The following is a 21,521-nucleotide window of genomic DNA, read 5'->3' on the forward strand; positions in this document are numbered from 1 at the left end:
ATAAAACTGTTTCACATCTTTAGAAAATATGATAGAAAGAATACTGGACAATTTAAAGCAGTTAAAAATGACAAAATAACTTTATACGCTTTATACATATTTACAGAATACTTATAACATATATCATTGACAGTAAAAGTAAACAACTCTTTTTTGTTTTAATGCATTTCATTGAAAATAAAAGTAAACAACTTTGTTTTAAAAACGCCATTCAAACAATATTTATTAGCATCTTATATTGCTCCGAATGGCTTCACTATAGAAAGTTAATGTTTTAGAAAACTACATATTCATATGTATGCACAATATTATTGTTGTTGGATATAACGAGATCCGCTTATAACGAGGTAATTAGTCTGCCATTTCAGTTCTCGTTATAAAGGGAGTCTACTGTATATATATATATATATATATATATATATATATATATATATATATATATATATATATATATATATTTAGCTCTCCAGGCCTAGAAGGCCCATGGCTTGGGTTACTATTCTTTTCCATTCTTTTCTGTTTGTTGCTTTATTTTTCCAGTTTGGTATTTTAAGTTTTTCTATGTCTTTTTCAACATCCTTCTTCCACCTGGTTTTCGGTCTGCCTTTCTTCCTTTTCCCTCCTATTCCTCCCATTAGTATTCTTTTTGGCAGTCTCGTGTTTTCCATCCTTTGGATGTGTCCCAACCATCTCAGTCTTTGTGACTTTATGATCCCTACGATATTCGGCTCTCCATACATCTCCTCTAATTCCATATTTGGTCTTTTTATCCATATACCATTCCATAATTTACCTCCAAATATTTTCCTGAGGACTTTTCTTTCCCAGACTTGCAGCAAGACTTGCTCGGATTTGTTCATTGTCCATGTTTTACTGGCATATAATACAATAGGTCTTATTACTGTCTTATATATTCTTATCTTAGCCCTTCTAGATATGTTTTTGCTTCTTAATAAATTGTTTAGTGCAAAAATACAACGGTTACCGGCCATAATTCTCGCTTGGATTTCTTCCTTCATATTTGGTCTTCTCGTGAATGTCGCTCCTAAATACTGGAATATTTCTACTTCTTCGAATTTATATGTTTTTTCATCTGTTATTACTGTCAGATATTGTTCTTGTAGGTAATCTCTTTCTGTCATTCCATATATTTGGTCTTTTCTTCATTTATGTACATCCCTTTCTTTCTCGCTTTCATTTCTAATCTTTTTATTATTTCTTTTAATTCTTGCTTACTTCTGGCTATCAGTACAATGTCGTCAGCGAATGCTAAGTATTGGTGTTTCATTTGATATATAAGTCCTGACCTGTTGATTCCAGCTTCTCTGATGGTAACTTCGAGGACGATACTGAACAACAGCGATGACAGTGGATCTCCTTGTCGCACCCCCTCACTGACCTCCAACTTATCTGTTTCTTCGCCATTTATTTTAACCCTATTCTCTGTTTTTCGGAGTGTCACTTTTACCATTCTTATCAGTTTTTCACTAATTCCCATTTCACGTAGTGCTTTGTATATTTCTTTGCGCTTTATCCTATCGAACGCTTGTTTAAAGTCGATGAATAGGGCCATTGTAGGTTTCCCATATTCGTAGCTTTCTGCTTGTATTTCGCGCAGTAGGAAAATTTGATCCACTGTGCTGCGCCCTCTTCTGAATCCACATGGATATTCCCCTATGTCATTATCTATATTTTGAGATAGCTTATCTTTTATATATACTGCAAGTATTTTATATGCAACATTTAGTAGGGCTATTCCCCTGTAATTGCGGCATAAACTTTTGTCGCCTTTTTGTGAAAAGGGCACAGTGTCGCTTCGGTCCATTCCTTCGGTAATTTTTCTTGTTCCCATATGTCTTTTAGCAACTTTTCCAAATGCTTAATTAGTACTGGTCCTCCATATTTAAACATTTCAGCTGTTACTTCATCTTTTCCTGGGCTCTTATTATTCTTTAGTTTCTCTATTATTTCTTTTATTTCTTTTTCGTTAGGCGGTCTTTCCTCTATTCGTTCTTGATCGACATTTTCCTTCACTTCTTCTTCCTCTTCATATTCTGTTGTGGGAATTTCATTTAAAAGTTCTTCAAAGTATTCTTTCCATCTGCTCAATATTTCTTCGTCACTTACTAAATTTCTTCTATTTTTGTTTTTGTAGTGTACAGGTTTTCCTTGGTACCCCTTTTTCTCATTTTTCACCCCTTGATATAAGTTTCTAATTTCTCTATTTTTATAGCTCTGTTCTATACATTTTAATTTATCTTCATTGTATTTTCTTTTCTTAGATCTTATTATTCTTTTGGCTCTTTTCCTTTGTTCATTGTATTTTCTCTCTATCTCTGTTGTTTTTTCTTTCTGTGTTTGTAGCAAAGCTTTTATTAGCATTCATGGAATCACTAAAGGTAAATTAGAGCATTTACAAATATCTCTTAAACAAAATGGCGTAGCACCAAAAGATATGAGAGGCAAACACAGTGCATTAAGTAATAAGTTATCTGATGCTTTATGAACATATTAAATCTTTTAAGGGAAGGCTTTCCCATTACAGCCTTAAAAAGTCAAAAAAGTTGTACTTACCAGAAAGCCTTAACATTAAAAAGATGTTCTTAATGTTTAAACAACTGTATCCTAATAAAAAAGTTGCGTATGAAACATACAGAATGGTTTTTAATACGAAATTTAACATAAGTTTTGGGTATCCACGTAGTGACACGTGTAGTGTATGTGACAATTTCACCACAGAAAGAAATAAATTGAATATGCAACTGCATCACGAGGCAGAAATAAAGCGATTGGAGGTAGAGCACTAATTGCATAAAAGAAAAGCACAATGGTTTTATGATAGAAAGAAGGAAGCTAAAATTAGAGCTAGGACCAATCAAGATTTTGCAGCAATTGCATTGGATTTCCAGAAAAACGTTTCCTTACCCAATGTATCAACCAATGACGTATATTATTGCAGGCAGTTGTCAATGTATTCATTTAACATTCACGTATTAGCTTCTGGGAGGTCATTTTTTTATTCTTATCCTGAACATGTTGCTAGGAAAGGATCCAATGAAGTGATCTCTTTTCTTTTTGATTTTATAATAAATCACCTTGATAATGATGTTAGAAGTTTGCACATTTTTTGCGATTCTGCTGGAGGGCAGAACAAAAATTTCACAATGTTCAGGTTTATGCATTTTATGGTACATCAGGTCAAACGACTTGATTACATCCAAATAACATTTCCCATACGAGGTCACTCGTATTTAGAATGTGACAAAAATATGGGATTAATAAACCTCAAAACAAGAATGGAGTTGCCGGATGACTGGTACGAGCTGATTCGAGATTCAAGAAAGAATCCGTTTCCATTTACAGTTATTGAAGTTGAACAAAATATGGTAAGAAACTGGAACCAGTTTTTGCAACCGTGTGGTTGGTGCCAATATAGTTCTGACATAATTTGTTCGTCACTTCCAGTTGTTTTCAGAATTTGGATCGTCTTTTGAAGGTTAACTCGGTCAAATGCTTTTCGATAGTCAACAAAACATTCATATACATCTACATCCATGTCTCTACATCGTTGTGTTAACAAATTTAATACAAAAAAAGCTTTTCGTGTTCCCAATCCGTTTCGAAATTTCGATAATCATCGCATTTCGAGCATTCAGATTGCTTTATTACCTTATTTAGATTTATTATATTTGTTTAAAAAGCTCCATAAGGTAAGAAATATAAATTTTGAGAATATGCTTTAAAATTTAAAATAAAAATATATTTAAAAACCCATTCATAGGATAGTTAAGAACTAAGGGACTTGTAATACCAAATCAGATCAACAAACTGATAAAATTGGATCAGTCAGTCAGTCAGAATTAAAATCTACAGAAGAATCGCAATCGGCAAAGGATGAAAATAGAGTAAGCTTCTCAGGAGAAAAAATATTATTCTTAAAAAAACATTTAAAATTAGGGGCTTATTAACCAAATAAACTAGGTTTTAAGCTAAGAAAGTTCTCATTGCATTGAACTTTTACCGAGATTATATTAGACCAATTACAGATAGCTGCTGATTAGTATATGAGTCAGCTAACATAACTAATTTACGTAAACTTAATAGAATCAAATTTTAAATGTAATTTTAAAAATTTTGTTAGGTTTTACAGACAGCACTCCAAATGAAGCCACACTGGTTTTAGCTTCTAAAAATTCACTCTTAGTATGCAGAGAATATTTGGAAAGTAAATATTTCCTAAGCCAACATTATCGCTGCACGTATAGCAAAAATAATTAAAATTAATCCATTAAATACAGCTGATTTAACATCTATCTACTTTTAAAAAAATAATTCTCCGCCACTTGCAAAAGCATTTGTAACTTGCAATGAACTTCTCACACTTTCCTTAATATCTTCTGCAATTTTATTGGATCTTACAGTATAGCGTCCCCGCATATTCTTTTCGAAAGTGCCACCTTCTCTAATTTTTTTCAAGGCAGTTGTAATCCAGGTTTCCGATATACCCAGCGTGTTTAAAAACATCGTTTTACAAATTTTTATTCTTCTGTTATCAAGCAGAAAATTATATTCTCGAAAAAAATTGCGCCTCGACTCAGTTTTCTTTATTACCTGTTTGTTTTTTCTTTGATGAACAAATTTTTTGATAAAATCCCATTCTCTGGTATGATCCGCTAGTCCCCAATAATTTTCAAATATTTTTTGCTTCTTATTATCCGAAATTTTTTCCGTGCATCCATTTCTGCAATTCTCGTTGTATGGTGCTTTCATAATCCTATAAGATGGATGGATTATAGATGGAATTACTTTGTCTGCTCTATTTTCATGTTTATTTCCTACATTAAGTTCTTTTTTAGCCTATTGTCTTTCCACTCCTATTGATTTCTTACACGCTTTCTTCCTTTCGTGTTTGCAATTGCCATTTTTCTTTTTAGTTTAGTTTTATTACTACTATGTTGTTTTTCACCTGATTCAGCATTATCATCAGTAGGAACATAATGTGGATTCTCATACGAACAGTCGGAATTTTCGATATCATGATAGTTTAAAGGACATTGAAGAAAGAACCACTTTCTATTTTTCCTGTTGGTTTCACGGGTATTGGTGAAGACGGCTCTATAACAATTAGTAACAAGAGTTAAAACTATATGACTCCTGAACTATATTTTATGATATTTATGATATTCAAAAAAATTCAGATATAAACAATATTTACTAGGTATTAATAGCTTTTATGATGGAAAAAGGAAATTAGATAACTCCAATATACGTTTAATTATATTCATATTTTAAACTTCAAACACTCTTTAGACAAAGCTCGAGCAAATATTTATGTAGGTGCATAATCTCAAAAAGTTATTCACGAAAATACAAACAAGTCAATAGTAACTCAAAGAAGACGCAACACTATCTAGACATTTTGCAAAGAAAACGGACAAAAAATATGATGATTATATCATGAACATTTTATAATTTAAAACAACTAAACCTACCAATAAAGTTTACTTAATATATTTTGAATTAAGTATATTTAATTATGTCTAACATCCTTTTGAATTTGAGTTATTAGTACAGTATCCATCAATACTTAATTTACCTATACATTACCTATAAAAAATAAAAGCTTGTTACAAAAAGTCATCAACCATGTACGTGGTCTAATGAAATGGAAAATTACGATCCCTAGAAATACATCAAAAACCTGTATCCACGAGACATCGTCATGTTGTGATTCAAGTAAACCACAGAGGTTCATAGAAACTGTAAAATGAAAACATCGGGGTCGGTTAATAGATAAGACAGAAAATGAAGCGTAGTACAAAAAATATTTAGAAAAACCGTAAACTAGTTGTTAAAGAGATATTATGGGTTTATCTTGAAATTTGCAATTTTATGAAATTTTTCGAAAGATTATACTTGACTCCAACGTTTAGATTATTTTTTGATGAGATTATTTAATTATTAAACTCGAATAGAGAAAAGACCAAATATAATGATGACTTTGTTTGTATCATACTACTTCTAAAATATTATTAAGTGTTACATAAAAAACGTCTACATCAATATCTATGCATAAAGGATCCCGGCACTTCTTATGTAAAAGTGGTTTCAGTTAAATTGGCTGAAACTTTGCAGAGCTTTGGTCATGCTAATTAACAGTTTTGATGGTCCAAGAATTTTCTCTCTTTGATTCATCATCATCATCAGTGGCGTTACAGCTCTTTATGAGCCAAAGCCTTCTTCAGAACAATCCTCCATTCGCCCCTGTCTCTGGCAACTCTTCTCCATGCTCTAATTCCGATAGACTTCAAATCATTTTCTCTCTTTGATTATGCTGAGTAATTCATTTGTTTACTCATGCGCCGAAGTACCTCACCATTAGTAACTTTTTGTATCCGTGGAATTCTCAGCATCCGTCTGTATATCGATACCCTAATTAGCAAACCTTTTAACTCAAAAAGGGTCAAAAGAAATCAATTCTCTACAGACTGACAAATCTCCGAACTCCAGAAAAAATTATTCTGTGTTATATTAAAGAATTAGCGTACCTCTTAACTCCAATATGTCGTTTTCATGTTGGCACAACTTCTAACTCCTAGTTGTCATTTTGTTATTCTATGAGAAGCATCTAGACTGATCGTTCTTTTATTGTTGTTGTATTTTGATGTTATTTAAGTGCTTTTTTAAACTTTAAATATGGAAAAGTAAGTACAAAACAATTTAATTTTTAAGCCTTACCTGTACCATGCAAAAGTAGTGAGTTTATAATAATGATTTAATAAAAGCATGGAGATACGAGATTTAATAAAATTTTATAGGTTATGTCAGCTCGTTAAGTAACTGGAGTTGAGAGTTTTGCATTAATTCTAGGTAGGCGTACTGTACAAAATTTTGTAAAATAATTTCAATTCAGTGAAATATTGTGGATAAATAAATTTGTAGATACGAAGGAGCCTACGTAAAGTCATATGTCTACAGTTTATTTCGGAGGTACAGTTGAGGTTCCTCAAACTCAATTGTACTAAATTTGGTTTGTATTTTTTCAGAACATCGAGAGGTCAAAGGCTGCTAAGTATGATACTAAAATAAAGCAGTCCTAAAACTCAGCCAAACAATAATAGTGAACAGCTTACAGACAAAATAACAGGTCATTCGGATCATGAAAATGTTGATTCTAATGATGTGGAGTGTACTGTTAATATCCCAAAGAGCATAAACATTGGCGCAATAGCACCAATAATAATTAGTGTACCCCAGGAAGAAGAGGAAAGCGAAATGTTAGTTGACCAGAATGATGGTTTTTTATTCACCTTGCCCTCAGACGATATAAGTTTAATGCTGAATCTTGAAAATTAAACAGTTACCAAATCTCTTTAAACAAACAATTTGCCTAATTCATAAGCAGCCCATATGCAATGGATAAAACCTTACATAAGTTGGAAGACCCAACTCTAAATATTGGCAAAAAAACAGTTGAGCAGCTGGAGAATTACGAATATAATACACCTAATCAAACTGAACCTTCTATTGATATTATTAATAATAATGGCATTGTTAATATTATTATTAGCGATGAGCAATCAGATAACAATGAAGAGTATAGGTCCAATGACCGTGAACATAAAATTGACAATGACTTTGATTAGAATTCGAATAAAATATCAAGTAAAACCAAACGCAAGAAACGACACTAAGTGAATCAGCAAACTTGGAACATTAGGAAAAATATAACAGCCTGAAAATTAGGAAAGGAATATTGCGGTAAAAGAAAAACATAAAATGGACCGTATGTATATAATATAAAAAAACTGCTAGAGTAATGAAACAAAAATGCAGGTGTAGCAGAAAAGAAAATAGTGTAATCCAGTGTCTAAGACTCACAGAAGATGATAGAAAAGAAAATTTTGAAAAGTTTTGGAAAATGGATTGGCCAGAGAAAAAGCTATTTCTGAGGTTTTTGACTCAGAAATCCAACACTGTTAGGGCTCGAGACCGAAAATCAGAGACAGAGAGTAGAAGAGAAAACAGAATGGTTCTGCAGTTTTTGTTTGCAAGAACATGTTCCTGAATACCTTAGCTATCGGTGAATGGACTGCTCTAAACTGGCAAACAGCAACAGAAGGTAGAAATCAAGATGATCCAACAGATGATCATAAAATTACACTCAATTATGATGAGAACTCTGTCGAACCTAATTTAAAAAAACCTAGAAAACCCAAAGAAGTGGAATCACTTGAAACATTTTTGGTTGGGTTACCCAAAGTTGAATCGCATTATGGCCGCAAGAGTACATCGAAGTTATATCTTGATCCTGGACAATCGATAACCGATCGATAGTTTTTTCATAATATTGAAATGAATGGAAAAATCGCTTTTTTGCTTAAATGTTATTATCGTCCTTCTGTATGATGTTATATCCTGATCTTTGAACTTTCGCATTTCCTCCATTATATCTAATATTTGTTTTTCGTACACGCCTTTTTTTCATTGTTGGTGATTTGAGGAATTTTTTCATAGTCTTGTGAAGATTCTATGCAACTTTTTAAGTTCGTGTATCATCAGCTATCTTTAGTGTCCAATTTTCTTCAGTCCGTCATCTGATTATTAATATTATGGTGAAAAATATAGTCTATTGTAAGTTATCATTGGAACAGAGCACGTAAAACTGAAAATAGAGAAAAACTCACTGGATAATCTCATTTTATTTAAAAATATTAAAATAAATATTGCATCTAAAACTAAAAGACACCTTGTAATATTACGGTTCATGATGTTTTTGATAAAAATCCAAGTATTTTGCCATCGTAAATCGCTAAAAGCACACTGGTCCCATCATAGAAACACCCAATTAATATTTATGATAGTAATTTAGTCATTTCCAGCAATTATTTAGGTTTTTCTTGTTTAAATAATATCCTAATGGTGTAAGATAATCGAATAGTAATTGTGAAAGGGATAATATAGGGTCATTAAGTTATATACACAAAGTACATGGAGATTACAGATTGAAGAGCTAATGAATATATTGTTGAGGAAATTGAAAAGGTTGCTTGAATTTCGCCGTAATAGAAATATTACGTACAGGGTCGTAATAAATATAAATATTTTAAATGTATTCGCATTATTTCTGTATTTCAGGCAAACATTTTTGCAATCTTGCAGTGTGCAAGAGAAATAAACATAGGGCTTTTGTACTAAAGCAGATCAATCTATACACAGATAGCCAAGCAGCCATGGGGGCTCTTATAAGCCCTAAGCTAGACTCTAAGCTGGTGTGGGAATGCCGACACGCATTCGGCAGACTATCGGAACAGAACAGTGTTATACTGATATAGGTTCTAGGTCATCGGGAATATATGGCAACAAAAGCAATAAAAAGATTGTCTCATTACGATGCACTTTCTGGAAGAGAAAACTACAAAGTACTTCGGTCAAGAGGCCATGGGAGTATCACAAAGCATCGTCAGCGGCCTGAGAAAAGCCTGTATTCAAAAACAACACGACTCGCACTGAGAAAATATACGAAAATATATGAAGTATAATAGGATTCCTTACTGGAGATGCGCCAGTCAAGGGACACCTGCATTTAATATGCTGAATGGAGACTCAGCTGCCAAAAGAAGAGTTTGTTCAAAAAAAGAACAAAGTATTGTATTGATTCAGAGGAAGAGGACTGCTTTTGCCTCTATTGTATGAATAAATACAAAAATAGTGCTTCAGGTGAAAACTGGATACAATGCACAAATTGCAAAATGTGAACGCATGAGGCTTGTGCTGACCATCCTGGTATTTTTTTTGTTTGTGTGAATTGTGAAAGCAATTAATGTTTTTCTTACACTTAGACACATTAATGTTTTGTACATATGTTACAGTTTAAATTAATGTGTTTAGTTATTTAGATTTATGTCATTACAATTTTTTGTGATTTTTTTAAGATTTTCGATAAAATAGTCTTACAATTTCAGTAAAAATGTGTTTTAAATTATTTTTTTTGTGTTTGCGTAAACCGACCCCTGGTAGTACGTTAACCAACACCGACCTGGGGCTAGTTGGCGCATACTGAGATATACGAGGCGTGTTTTTTAAGTAAGTACCGTTTTGGAATTAAAAAAAGACGTGCAAAGATATGGCAATAATTTTATTTTTACATGAAAGCCTGTACCTTAATCTACTTTTCTACATAATTTCCGTGAATATTGAGGCACTTGTTATAACATGGCACCAGTTTTTGAATACCCTCCTGATAAAATTCTGCCGCCTGACTTGTTAACCACTGCATCACAAATGTTTTGACTTCGTTATCGTCTTGAAGACGCTGACCGCCCAGGTGTTTCTTTAAGTGCTGGAACAAATGGTAGTAGCTGGGCGCCAGATCAATTCTAGATCATCCTCCATACAGGATGATCTAGAATTTCCCATTTAAATGATTTGATGAGATCTTTGGTCTGATTAGCCACATGTGGACGGGCATTGTCATGCAGCAAAACGATACCCTTACTCAACTTGCCACGTCTTTTGTTCTGGAGTGCACGACGCAGATTTTGTGTCAGATTTTTGGCAGATCAATGTCTCACAATAAGACGCTGCATTGATTGTCTCATTACGAGGCAGAAACTCCACTAGCAATACTCCTTTTCTGTCCCAAAAAACTGTGCACATGATTTTCCGGGCAGAAATTGTTTGCTTAAACTTCACTCTTTTGGGTGATGATGAATGTCGCCATTCCATGGATTGTTGTTTCGATTCTAGTGTGACGTAGGCCACCCACGTTTCGTCACCAGTAACAATTTGGTCTACAAAATCTTCACCTTGACTGTGGTACCGCTCAAGGAAAGTCAATGCACTGCCTAAACGTTGGGTTTTGTGCAAATCCGTCAACATTTTTGGAACCCAACGTGAACACAATTTCCGGTAATTCAAGTTCTCGGTAACAATGCGATACAAAACACTACGAGAATACTGAGGAAAGCAGTCGGACAATGATGAAATTGTAAAGCGTCTGTTTTCTCCCACCTTTTCGTCCACTTTCTGCACCAAATTTTCATTAACGACCGAAGGACGCCCACTTCGTTCTTCATCATGCACATTTGTGCGGCCATCTTTAAATGCTCTCACCCATTTCCTTACCATTCCATCACTCATAATGTTTTGTCCGTAAACTTCAACGATCTCACGATGAATATCGATCGGTTTTACGCCTTTAGCACTAAGAAATCGTATAACAGCCCGTACTTCACAATCAGCGTGACTCACGATTGTTGGAGGCATCTTAAACACTGGAGTAAACAAGTATACAATGAAGAATCAGACTGTAATGGCGTCAGTGCGTAGACAAGAGATGTAGGTAACCAGCGCTCATGCGCGGAACGCCGACCGTAGCGCTGCGGCGGCGGAATCGCAAAACGGTACTTACTTAAAAAACATACCCCGTATTTTTAAAAATATCTTACATCCAAATGAACAACTTAACTTTTTTTCAGGCAAAACACATAAAACTACTGTTTTGCAAAAAATTCACATCAAAATGTTTTAATTAAGGGTTTAACGACTGAAATCTAAAAATTGCGTCAACCAGCCCCGGTCTCCCCTACCTATTCTGTAATTGTAAAGTGATTTGTTTCTCGTTTTGACAAATTTCTCTTACCAAACTTGGTATATCTTAATTAAAAGATTTTTTTAATCTGCAAAAATATATACGGTTTTCCATTTAAATTAAACCGCCAAAATAAACTTATTTTAACTCGAAATTGCAGTTAATTCCCTATCAAAATAGTAAGAAATTATAAAATAGTTACACATGTTCATGTATTCAAAATAAATAAAATTCAAAATAAAATAATAAATATTGTATTTACCTGGACAAGTCGGACAACACCTCCCTGGTTCGGGTGGCAATGGTTTCGCACAAGGAGTATGGCATCGTAGGGTAGATATTGTGATCACACCGGCTTCACATCGCAATATATTACATGGATCTTTTGGATCTGACCATTCTGTATCACTTTGATGGTAGTAACCGTTGTAGATGCAACCTGCAATAAAAAGATACTAAAACATTGAAAAGTATTAAGTAAGATGATTTATTTTGTAAGGATCTATGAAAACCACAGTGTTATTACGATATCTATAAAATTAATAAAATAATTTTTACTTTAGCGATATACCATTCATCCAACAAGATTTGTTACAAATCATTGATAATTTATTCAAATAATGAGTTCAGCATATTTCCTTTGTTTTTTTTTATTCCTCATAATTGGCTAAACAATTCTCTGTAGATCTTGGCCTGCTCGCAGAGAAGTCGCGACTCTTAGATCTTCTGACCCTTAGAATCGTACGGTTTTCTTTTAAATCATCAATCCACATTATACGCGGTAGTCAATCGTTTACTTCTTCCGCCCTCTTAGTTTGAGAATGCCATTCTCTTCCTGTACTCATTATCTTACATCAAAGTAATGTGTCTAGCCTATCTTAGCCTCTGCACTTTTCATCGTCTATGGATCTGTGTATAGATGGTATATTTCAAAGTTGTAACTTCGGCGCCATAGCCCATTTTCTTTTACAGTCCCAAAAATCTTTTAAATTATTTTTCTCTCAAGGATGCCAAGAAGTTTCTCGTCGTTTTGGGATAAATTCTTTGTTTTAGCCCCATATATCAAAACCGCTCTTATTATGATCTTGTAAAAGTTGAACTTACTGCATGTCTTAGGTTTTTATTTCTCAGATGTTCCTGAATACCACGGAGAGTAGTTCTGTTTGCTATTGCTATGTAGAAATCAAAGGTTCTTCAATTTTTCTTAATATTCCTCCTTCCAATCTTTTTATTTTCTTCTTTGCTGCTGTGATAATGACTTTCTCTAAGGCATACACTAACCATATTTTTGGCTTGAAAATTTTCGTTTTTGTTTTTTGACTTATACTTTTATTTGTAAGATTCTTTATTTTATTTAAAAGTAATTGTAATTCAATTTTCCTCGTATGATATATTTTTTCACTAAGGTGAAAACTGTTTTCTTGTGGTACGTTTAAGTAAAATATTATATTTATATTGGATTAAGCCACAGCTGATTGTAATAAAACTTACATTTTAGTTTGTTTTGACGTTTTAATTTACAATGCGGAAATCGCTTGGAAAAATTATTATTAATAGTTATTTTGATATAAAAATGTTTATTAATTGTCATTTTGTAGCATCCAATTTGACCGTTGACTTACTCAGTCTCGATCTTGTAAGCAATAGACATGCTTTTAAGTTAAAATTCTGAGGGTGATGTTTTACCCTCGGATTGATAAATTCTGATTTTTGTGTGCTCATGTAGTTAATTGTGGAATATGTCTCTCTTCTATTAATTTTTGAATGTTGGTATTTTCTTATTGCTGACTTCTTTTAGTATTAGTAACCATAGCCTGCTCACCAACATAATCATTAATATCTTAGTAGATGTGTTGTAACATAAGACAACTAACCCTCACTTATGGCTCCACGTGCCACACCCTGGGCAACTGCATTAGTCTGCAGGCTAAACTAAGTAAGGGTAGCCAAATATGGCGAGAATATCACCGAGTGATAGCCGGATAACGGATAGGAACTCCTTTGGATAGTCCTATCAGGGAAAATGAATCAATCCCCGCTCTCCACAGATTCCAGGGGTTTCCTGACCCGGGAAACTAGTACCTGCTTAGGGTCCCTTATCCAGGGTCACGGATGAAGTCCACAACGGTAGCCATGGCGGAGAGGAATACCTTTGGTACGGTGTGGATAGCGGAAGTGGCAATCACTTGATTTTAGGGATTGTATAAAATCATAATGAACAGAACCGAATGATTACCGGAATATGTAATCTCCCACTTGATTGTCAACAGCTAAGGGTAGAAGAGCTGACAAGTAGTAGGGCACTTCATTGCCATGGAGTTGAGAAACTGGCTCCAAAGGCGGAAGAACTAATTTAAATTAGTCAACGGCATTGGAATGCAGAAGGCAATGGGAAAACACTCCATTAAAGGCTTAACAGAGCATCCTTAATAAAATCACAATGGACAGTACAAACACAAAATTGGAAGGGCATTGGAGAGAATCCCCCGGAGGAACAAAATATTAGCAAATGCAACAAAAAGAATTGGAACCTGGAACGTCCGAAGTATGTTAAGGCCACGAAAAACGGCCAACATCATAAAGAAATGAGACGACTTAATATAGATGTATTAGGGTGCAGCGAAGTTGGATGGCCGAACAACGGCAAAACCAAATTAGACGAGCATCACATATACTATTCAGGTGATAACACAACAAATAATAACAATGGCGTTGCAATTATTATTAGGAAAGAATGGGATGATGCGGTTGTAAGATTTCTCCCAATCTCGGATAGAGTAGCTTTGTTAAAAATAGATGCAAGACCAAACAACCTTAATATCTTGCAAATTTATGCACCGACATCGGATAGCTTAGAGCAGGAGTTTGAACATTTCTATGAAGAATTAAGGAATGCATAAAAAAATATGAAAAAGAAGAAGTCAGTATAATCATAGGAGACTTAAATGCCAAAATTGAAATGGGTACAGTGAAAGGCATAAGAGGAGAGTATGGATTGGGTATACGGAATGAAAGAGGAGAACGACTGATACAATTTTGTCAAGAAACAGATAATGTAATCATGAACAGCCAATTCAAACTACCAGCTAGAAGGCTATATACCTGGAGGTCTCCCGTCGATAGCCCGCAATAAATAATTAGAAATCAAATAGATTATTTTCTAATAAATAAAAGGTTTCGTAATGCGGTTACTTCAATAAAAACTTATCCTGGAGCAGACATCAACTCCGATCATAACTTATTGCTTGCTGAACTGAGAGTAAGGATGAAAAAAACTCGAAAGTCGGGCGTTATAAGAACGGTGGACATACAAAAACTGAAAAAAAAGCAACGTAAAACAACAAATGCAAGAAAAAATAAACACAAAATTTAACGAGATTGCAACACATAATAGGAAAGATATAGATACAATGTGGAACAAGATCAAAGATGTATTAGTAACAACAACAATAAACAACATCAAACAGGAAAGACAAATAAAACAACCATGGATGACATATCAGATTTTAGAGCTTATGGAGCAAAGAAGAGAGTTTAAGAATAAAGACGCAGAAAAGTACAAGGAAAGCCACAAACAGGTACTTAAAGAAATAAAATTAGCAAAAGAATCCTGCTGTTAGAGAAATGTTTAGAAATAGAGATCCTACAGAAAAAACATGATATGTTCAGTGACAACCAACACATTGAAGTATATGAAAACGTCGAGAATGGACCAACAATAACAAAATCAGAAGTAAGATCTGCTATAAGTCGTCTAAAAAACAACAAAGCGCCAGGACCTGATGGAATATATGCTGAGGTATTGAAATTGATAGAAGATAATCAACTTGACATTATCACAGAATTATTTAACCGTATATATGAAACAGGAACTTTACCAAAAGATTGGTACATGTCCATATTTATACCACTGCCAAAAAAAGCAAATACTAAGAAATGTGAAGAACGCCGAATCATTAGCCTTATGAACCACTCACTCAAAATATTCTTAAACATCATCCATGCTCGCATATACAAGAAATTGGAGGAGGGTATTGCTGATGTACAATTTGGATTTCGCAGCGGTCTTGACACAAGAGAAGCACTTAGCATACAAGTATTGATACAACGAGCAAGAGATGTTAATACAGATGTCTTTGCCTGTTTCATTGACTTCGAAAATGCATTTGACAAATCACAGCATGAGAGGCTTATTGAAACTTTGCGAATCGCAAACATCGATGAGAAGGATATAAGAATAATAGCCAATCTCTATAGGAAACAAGTAGCCAAGATTCGAGTAGACAATCAATTATCCGATGAAGTCCTAATACAAAGAGGAGTACGACAAGGTTGCATAGTCTCGCCTTTGCTGTTTAATGCGTACTCTGAACATCTATTTCGAGAGGCTTTGGGAGAAACGACTATGGCGTGATTGTTAACGGTGAAATAAGAAATAATCTAAAATATGCAGACGACACTGTCCTTGTTGCGGATAGTGCTGAAGGATTACAAAGACTGATAGATCAAGTAGTTAACATCGGTAGAAAATATGGAATGAAACTTAATAATAAGGAGACGAAAATTATGATCATAAGCAAAAACCAAGATACAGATGCAAAGTTTATGGCAGACAATGAGGTACTGGATAGAACAGAAAAAATAACATACCTATGATGCAACGTTACAGGCAGCTGGGATCACTCATACGATATTAAATGTAGGATCGAAAAAGCAAGGAGTACCTTCCAAGAGATGAAGAAAGTTCTCTGCAATTTAACCTTGAACTTACATCTCCTACTCAAAATCCTTAATTGTTATGTGTTTTCTGTTCTTATGTATGGAGCAGAGGCATGGACACTCACTGATGCGTCTTGCAGACGGTTGCAGTCTTTCGAGATGTAGTGCTATCGTCGCATGCTCAGAATATCATATGTACATCATATAACTAACGACGCAGTAATGCAACGTTTACAAAAAGAACCTGAAGTCTTGAAATCCATTAAAGAAAGAAAGTTAGCATACTTCGGACATATAGTGAGAAATGAAAATAAATACAGGATCCTACTATTGATATTAGAAGGGAAAATAGAAGGAAATAGAGGAACAGGACGCCGCCGAATATACTGGCTTTAGAATTTAAGATAATGGACAGGTATGACCACCACAGACCTATTTCGAACAGCTGCTAATAAAATACGATGGGCCATTGTGGTAGCCAACATCCATAGGGGATAGGCACTAGCAGAAGGAGAAGATGTGTTGTGATTCATCATTGATCTTCAGCTTAGTTTGACTAATAATATTTCTTCACTTATCACGGTAATCTGTTGCATGCACTGTCTCAGTATACTGTTTATTGAGAAGCTTTCTCGTAATGTCTGTCCATCGCTGTGGAGATCTGCAGCGTTGGCGTTGATCCTGAGGTCTTCCTTGAACCATTAACCGCTCCATTTTGTGATCACTTCGATGGATATGAATAATACACCGTTTAATTCAGTCATTGCTGCTCTTGCTAGTTCTATGCGTCTTCGAAAATCGGGTGCACAATTGCTTGTGTTATTATCTAGAGCTCCAAGATATATCATAGATGAGACTACCTTGCATCCCGCCAAAGTTTCGCAAAACTGTTGTTGGCGATCGATATCCATGACTTTGGTTTTGTTGTAGTTAACCGTGAGTCCAAACTTGGCACTTTCTACCTTGAATTTTTTTAAATAAGTTAGTAATTTCTTCTGGAGTAGAGGCTAGTAGTGTAGTTTCGTCTGAGAAATGCGAGTTAGATAAATATTTTTTCTTCATTAAGTAAGATGATAGCTCCATATAGGTACGGTGTCTTTCTGTAGTGGAGTGTTAGTGTTCTTCATTTGGTAGTGTTACGATAAATTATGATTCATATTTAACTGTAAACATCTTTTTCTAACAAGTATTTTTTAGCAGGTAATAAAAAGAAATGAAGGGCCTGCGTAGCGCAAGCGGTAGGATGCTTGCGTCGCAAGCTGGTGGTCCGGAGTTCGAATCCTACCGCCGGCAAGAACATCTAGACATTTTAAAAATGTCTATAGGCCCCAGGTCGACTCAGCCTGAATAAAAATGAGTACCTTGGGTAAAACCAGGGGTAATAATAGACGGTTGAAGCGTAGCACTGGCCATGTTACCTTCCTTGTATACCGTAGGCCCTAGATATAGCAGACTACCCTGCTATACTCTCAAAGCCGCGACAGCGGTATAAAACGGGAGACTATTATATTATAAAAAGAAATTAAACTAAATCGAAATAATAGTGACGAGATATATAAAAGACAGTTGACAAGGTATGACAAAACCAATTAAAAATGACTTTAATTTATAAGATGTTATTAATTTAACTTAAATATTCCTTATAACATTTAATCTTACCTCGACATTTTTTGCAACATCTATCTTCTACAAGCATATGACATCCTTCGGTTTTAGGACATCCATCCGTACACGTTACGTACCCATTCTGTAACAAAACAAACTTGGTGTTAGTAAAAAATAAAAGAATGGTAAAATAATTAAGAAAAAAGTTTGTTCAGGGTAACTAACCATAAAATAAGTCGACCACGGGATAAGAGATATTATTGCCAGGGAAAAAAATAAAGGTTACTTAAAGCTAGACCTAAACTAAAGTTGAAATTTACAAGACTTAACAAGTTAAGTTCATAACGGGAATAAACATTTACTTGCAATAGCGCTGAATATTCAATTTATTTTTTGTTTGTATCACATACTTGTCACATGCAAAAAATATATGATCTAAGTCACTTACAGGGATAACAGGCGTGGCCGAATTTTAGTCGAGAGATAGTAACAATATCGTATCTTGAAAAACCTAAACTGTTATGCTAATAATTCGTCGAGATTTTCGGGTGGAAAAGAGTGTACCTTGTCGGACGATTTAGACAGTATTGATTCCATTTAATCGTGTAACTTGGCTTTACTTATGGTTATGCATTCTTAAAGTCCAATATCATTTACTTCCTTGTCACTGAAAATGCTGTCTTTTGCCAACTGACCAAAGACCATTTATTAGAGTTGAAGCAGCAGATGTAATGAAGGAAATCAAATGACAGCCTTTTAAATGATTCTTTAATGGTGACAATTATTGACATATGTCATTAGAAAATTAAGATTAATAAATTATTCAAAAATTGCTTGATTAAAATTCATAGTAAAAGAAGAAATTCATCGAAGACTGTCCAAAATTAGGTTTTTTTAATTCTTGGTTTACATAACATCATAATGAAAAATATATGTTGAAAATTGACTAAAGGTAAAAGTAGTTTCAATCGACAAGTTATCCCCAAAACAAATTATTTAAATATAAAGAAGAAATTAGATTGTAATGTTTCAAAGTATGATACTAAAGTGTATTAAAAAATTGTAGGTGTCTCTTGATTGGAATTGTAAGAATTTTAAGTAAAAATTGAAAGTTTTGCTTGTTTTAATTAAGAATAACTTGTCAAATAACTGATTACAAATAATTGTTATAAATTAGTAATGTATTATTTGAAAGTATCAAGACACGAAAGCTGCAATACCTGGGGCATGTTATGCGTAATGAGAGATACAACCTACTTCAATTGATTATACAAGGGAAAATCCAGGGCAAGAGAAGTGTAGGAAGAAGAAGAATCTCATGGTTGCGTAACTTGAGGGAATGGTACGGATGCACATCTATTGAACTATTCAGAGCAGCAGCATCTAAGATCAGAATAGCCATGATGATTGCCAACCTCCGTCGCGGAGATGGCACGTGAAGAAGAAGTAATGAAATTTAAAAAAGTGGAATAAATTTTTTAATTTTTCATGAGGTCACTCTTCTTCCCACAATTAGTTAAAAAGAGGTTTATAATTGAAATTGAGTGATTTGTGTGTTCACTGAACAATCAGGGTTCAGTTTCATTTCTTTGGATATCTCAAGGTCTTCTAAAATGTTCATGTCTAAAATTTTTATTTGGGATGTTATGTAAAATTTTACTGTTTTTGGTAGGAAAAAAAAAAGAATGATTATTAAATTTAATGTGATGTCCAAAGTTTCTTTTATCTGTGTTATTGAGATGTTCTTAAATCTTTAAGTCAGCAGTTACAATCACCACAAGAAAAATTGTAAATACCCCCTTTGTTTTGTTCATCAATCTTGTCCTTAATTTTGACAAAAATGAACTTATTGTTATGTTTGGTTTTAAAAGACATGTTTTAAGTTACCTACTGATTTTATAACAAAGTACTCTTGAAATAGGTCTTAAATAAGATAGGGATCTATAAAGAGATGTAGTGTTGGGTTTGTTTTCCACAATAGAAGCTTGGTTCTCTTTTTGAGTATTAACCTTCTAATGGCCTCATCTACAGTAGGAGGAAAACCATTGTTGTTTGCTATTTGTTTAATAATTGTGATTTCTTTATCATAGTTTTTTTGGGACATAGGGATGTTAAGAAGTCTATGGACATTACACTAAATAGCTGCTATCTTATGTTGAAAAGGATGATTCGATGATGTAGGTATCATATATGATCAGTTTGGGTAGGTTTTCTAAAAATTGAAAATTCTAATGTAGAACAAGAAAAAAAATCTTTTTAATGGTTAGATCTAAAAAGTTGATAATGTTGTTATTTTCTAACTTTAAGGTAAAATTAATTGCGTGATGTAAATTATTAATTAATGACACATAGTTTTGTGATTCTGAAGGTGATCCTTCTATAAAGGCTAAAATATTATCTGCATATCTATACCAAAAAATTATTTGTAGTTCGAAATGAACAAAATTATTTTCAAGAGAGTCGAGAAATTGGGTTGTCAAAATTTGGGAAAGGCAGCATTGGAGTAGAGAGGAAATTTGTGAACATTTATTGGGGTCGATGGTTTTTGCGAGTAAGAGGTTATTGATAATTAGAATAGTGTCTAATCTGGGAAAGAGGCCATAGCATATAAGTTATTTGGAAGAGTAGTTGAAGAAATTTTGGAAATTAAATCTACAGTGTTAGTGACAGTATATTTGGGAGTGTAATTAATTAAATCTTGGAGAAGAGTGTTGATAAATTTTGCAAGTCAAGTTACTGGAGTATTGACCAAACTAACTACTGGTCTTATTTTAACATTAACAATCAAGGGATTGCTTGATATAAAAGGTTTGGGATTGGGCTAATTTTAAGTTCTTGAAACAAATTTGTAGCATTAGAAATGTTAGAGTCACTTATAAGTTTTTTCATTGGTTTTTTTTTGGTTAAATGGAATAAATGAGTTGTTGGATAGAAAAGATTCTACCTTGTTAACATAGTCTGTATTGTACATGATGAGAAAACAATTTCCTTTGTCAGCTTTTGTTATTATAAGTTTATGAGTTTTATTTTTATTAGACTTATTTATTTAGACTTATTTATTTACGTTAAATTGTAAATGAAAAGTTGACATAACCTTATTGTTAGAAGAGTTTTTTTAATAAGACTAATTTAGTGAAAAAGACATTTCTTTATATTTAAATAATTAGTTTTGGGGATAACTTGACGATTGAAACTACTTTGAACTTCAGTCAATTTTCAACATAGGTATATTTTTCATTATGATGCTTTCTAAACTAAGATTTAAAAAAGCTTAATTTTGGAAAGTCTGCGATAAATTTTTTCTTTCATTATGAATTTCAAATCGGAAATTTGTCGATAATGTTAATTTTCTAATGACATATGTCAATTGTCACCTTTGAAGAATCATTTAACCCTTTCGTTACGGGCGGAATATCGGTTGCGGGCCCGTATACTGTGGCGGGAAAATTTTGTACTTCCCGATGGAGACCGGTCGATCAGTTTATATTCTTTCTATAGAAGTAGGTGAATCGTTTTTCGTTTAGTTATTTACAATGCATTGCTTTCCTTTTCCTTATTACAAAACAAACTTCAGAACACGGTATTCATGAAAAAGTACGGCGCT

General features: G+C 33.7%; 1 protein-coding gene across 1 annotated transcript in view; it reads right to left on the reverse strand.

Annotated features, from left to right (window-relative positions):
- LOC140445142 (BMP-binding endothelial regulator protein-like) overlaps positions 1-21,521 on the reverse strand; it is a 320,566-nt gene that overhangs the window by 27,186 nt on the left and 271,859 nt on the right. The window contains exons 4-5 of the mRNA XM_072536995.1: positions 17,972-18,059; positions 11,856-12,032 (exon numbers count right to left, since the gene is read on the reverse strand). Of these exons, the coding sequence (XP_072393096.1) occupies positions 11,856-12,032; positions 17,972-18,059 (265 nt within the window). The remainder of the gene's footprint in view (positions 1-11,855; positions 12,033-17,971; positions 18,060-21,521) is intronic.

The sequence above is a fragment of the Diabrotica undecimpunctata genome, chromosome 7 (assembly GCF_040954645.1).
Source record: "Diabrotica undecimpunctata isolate CICGRU chromosome 7, icDiaUnde3, whole genome shotgun sequence".
In the NCBI taxonomy this organism is placed as follows: domain Eukaryota; kingdom Metazoa; phylum Arthropoda; class Insecta; order Coleoptera; family Chrysomelidae; genus Diabrotica; species Diabrotica undecimpunctata.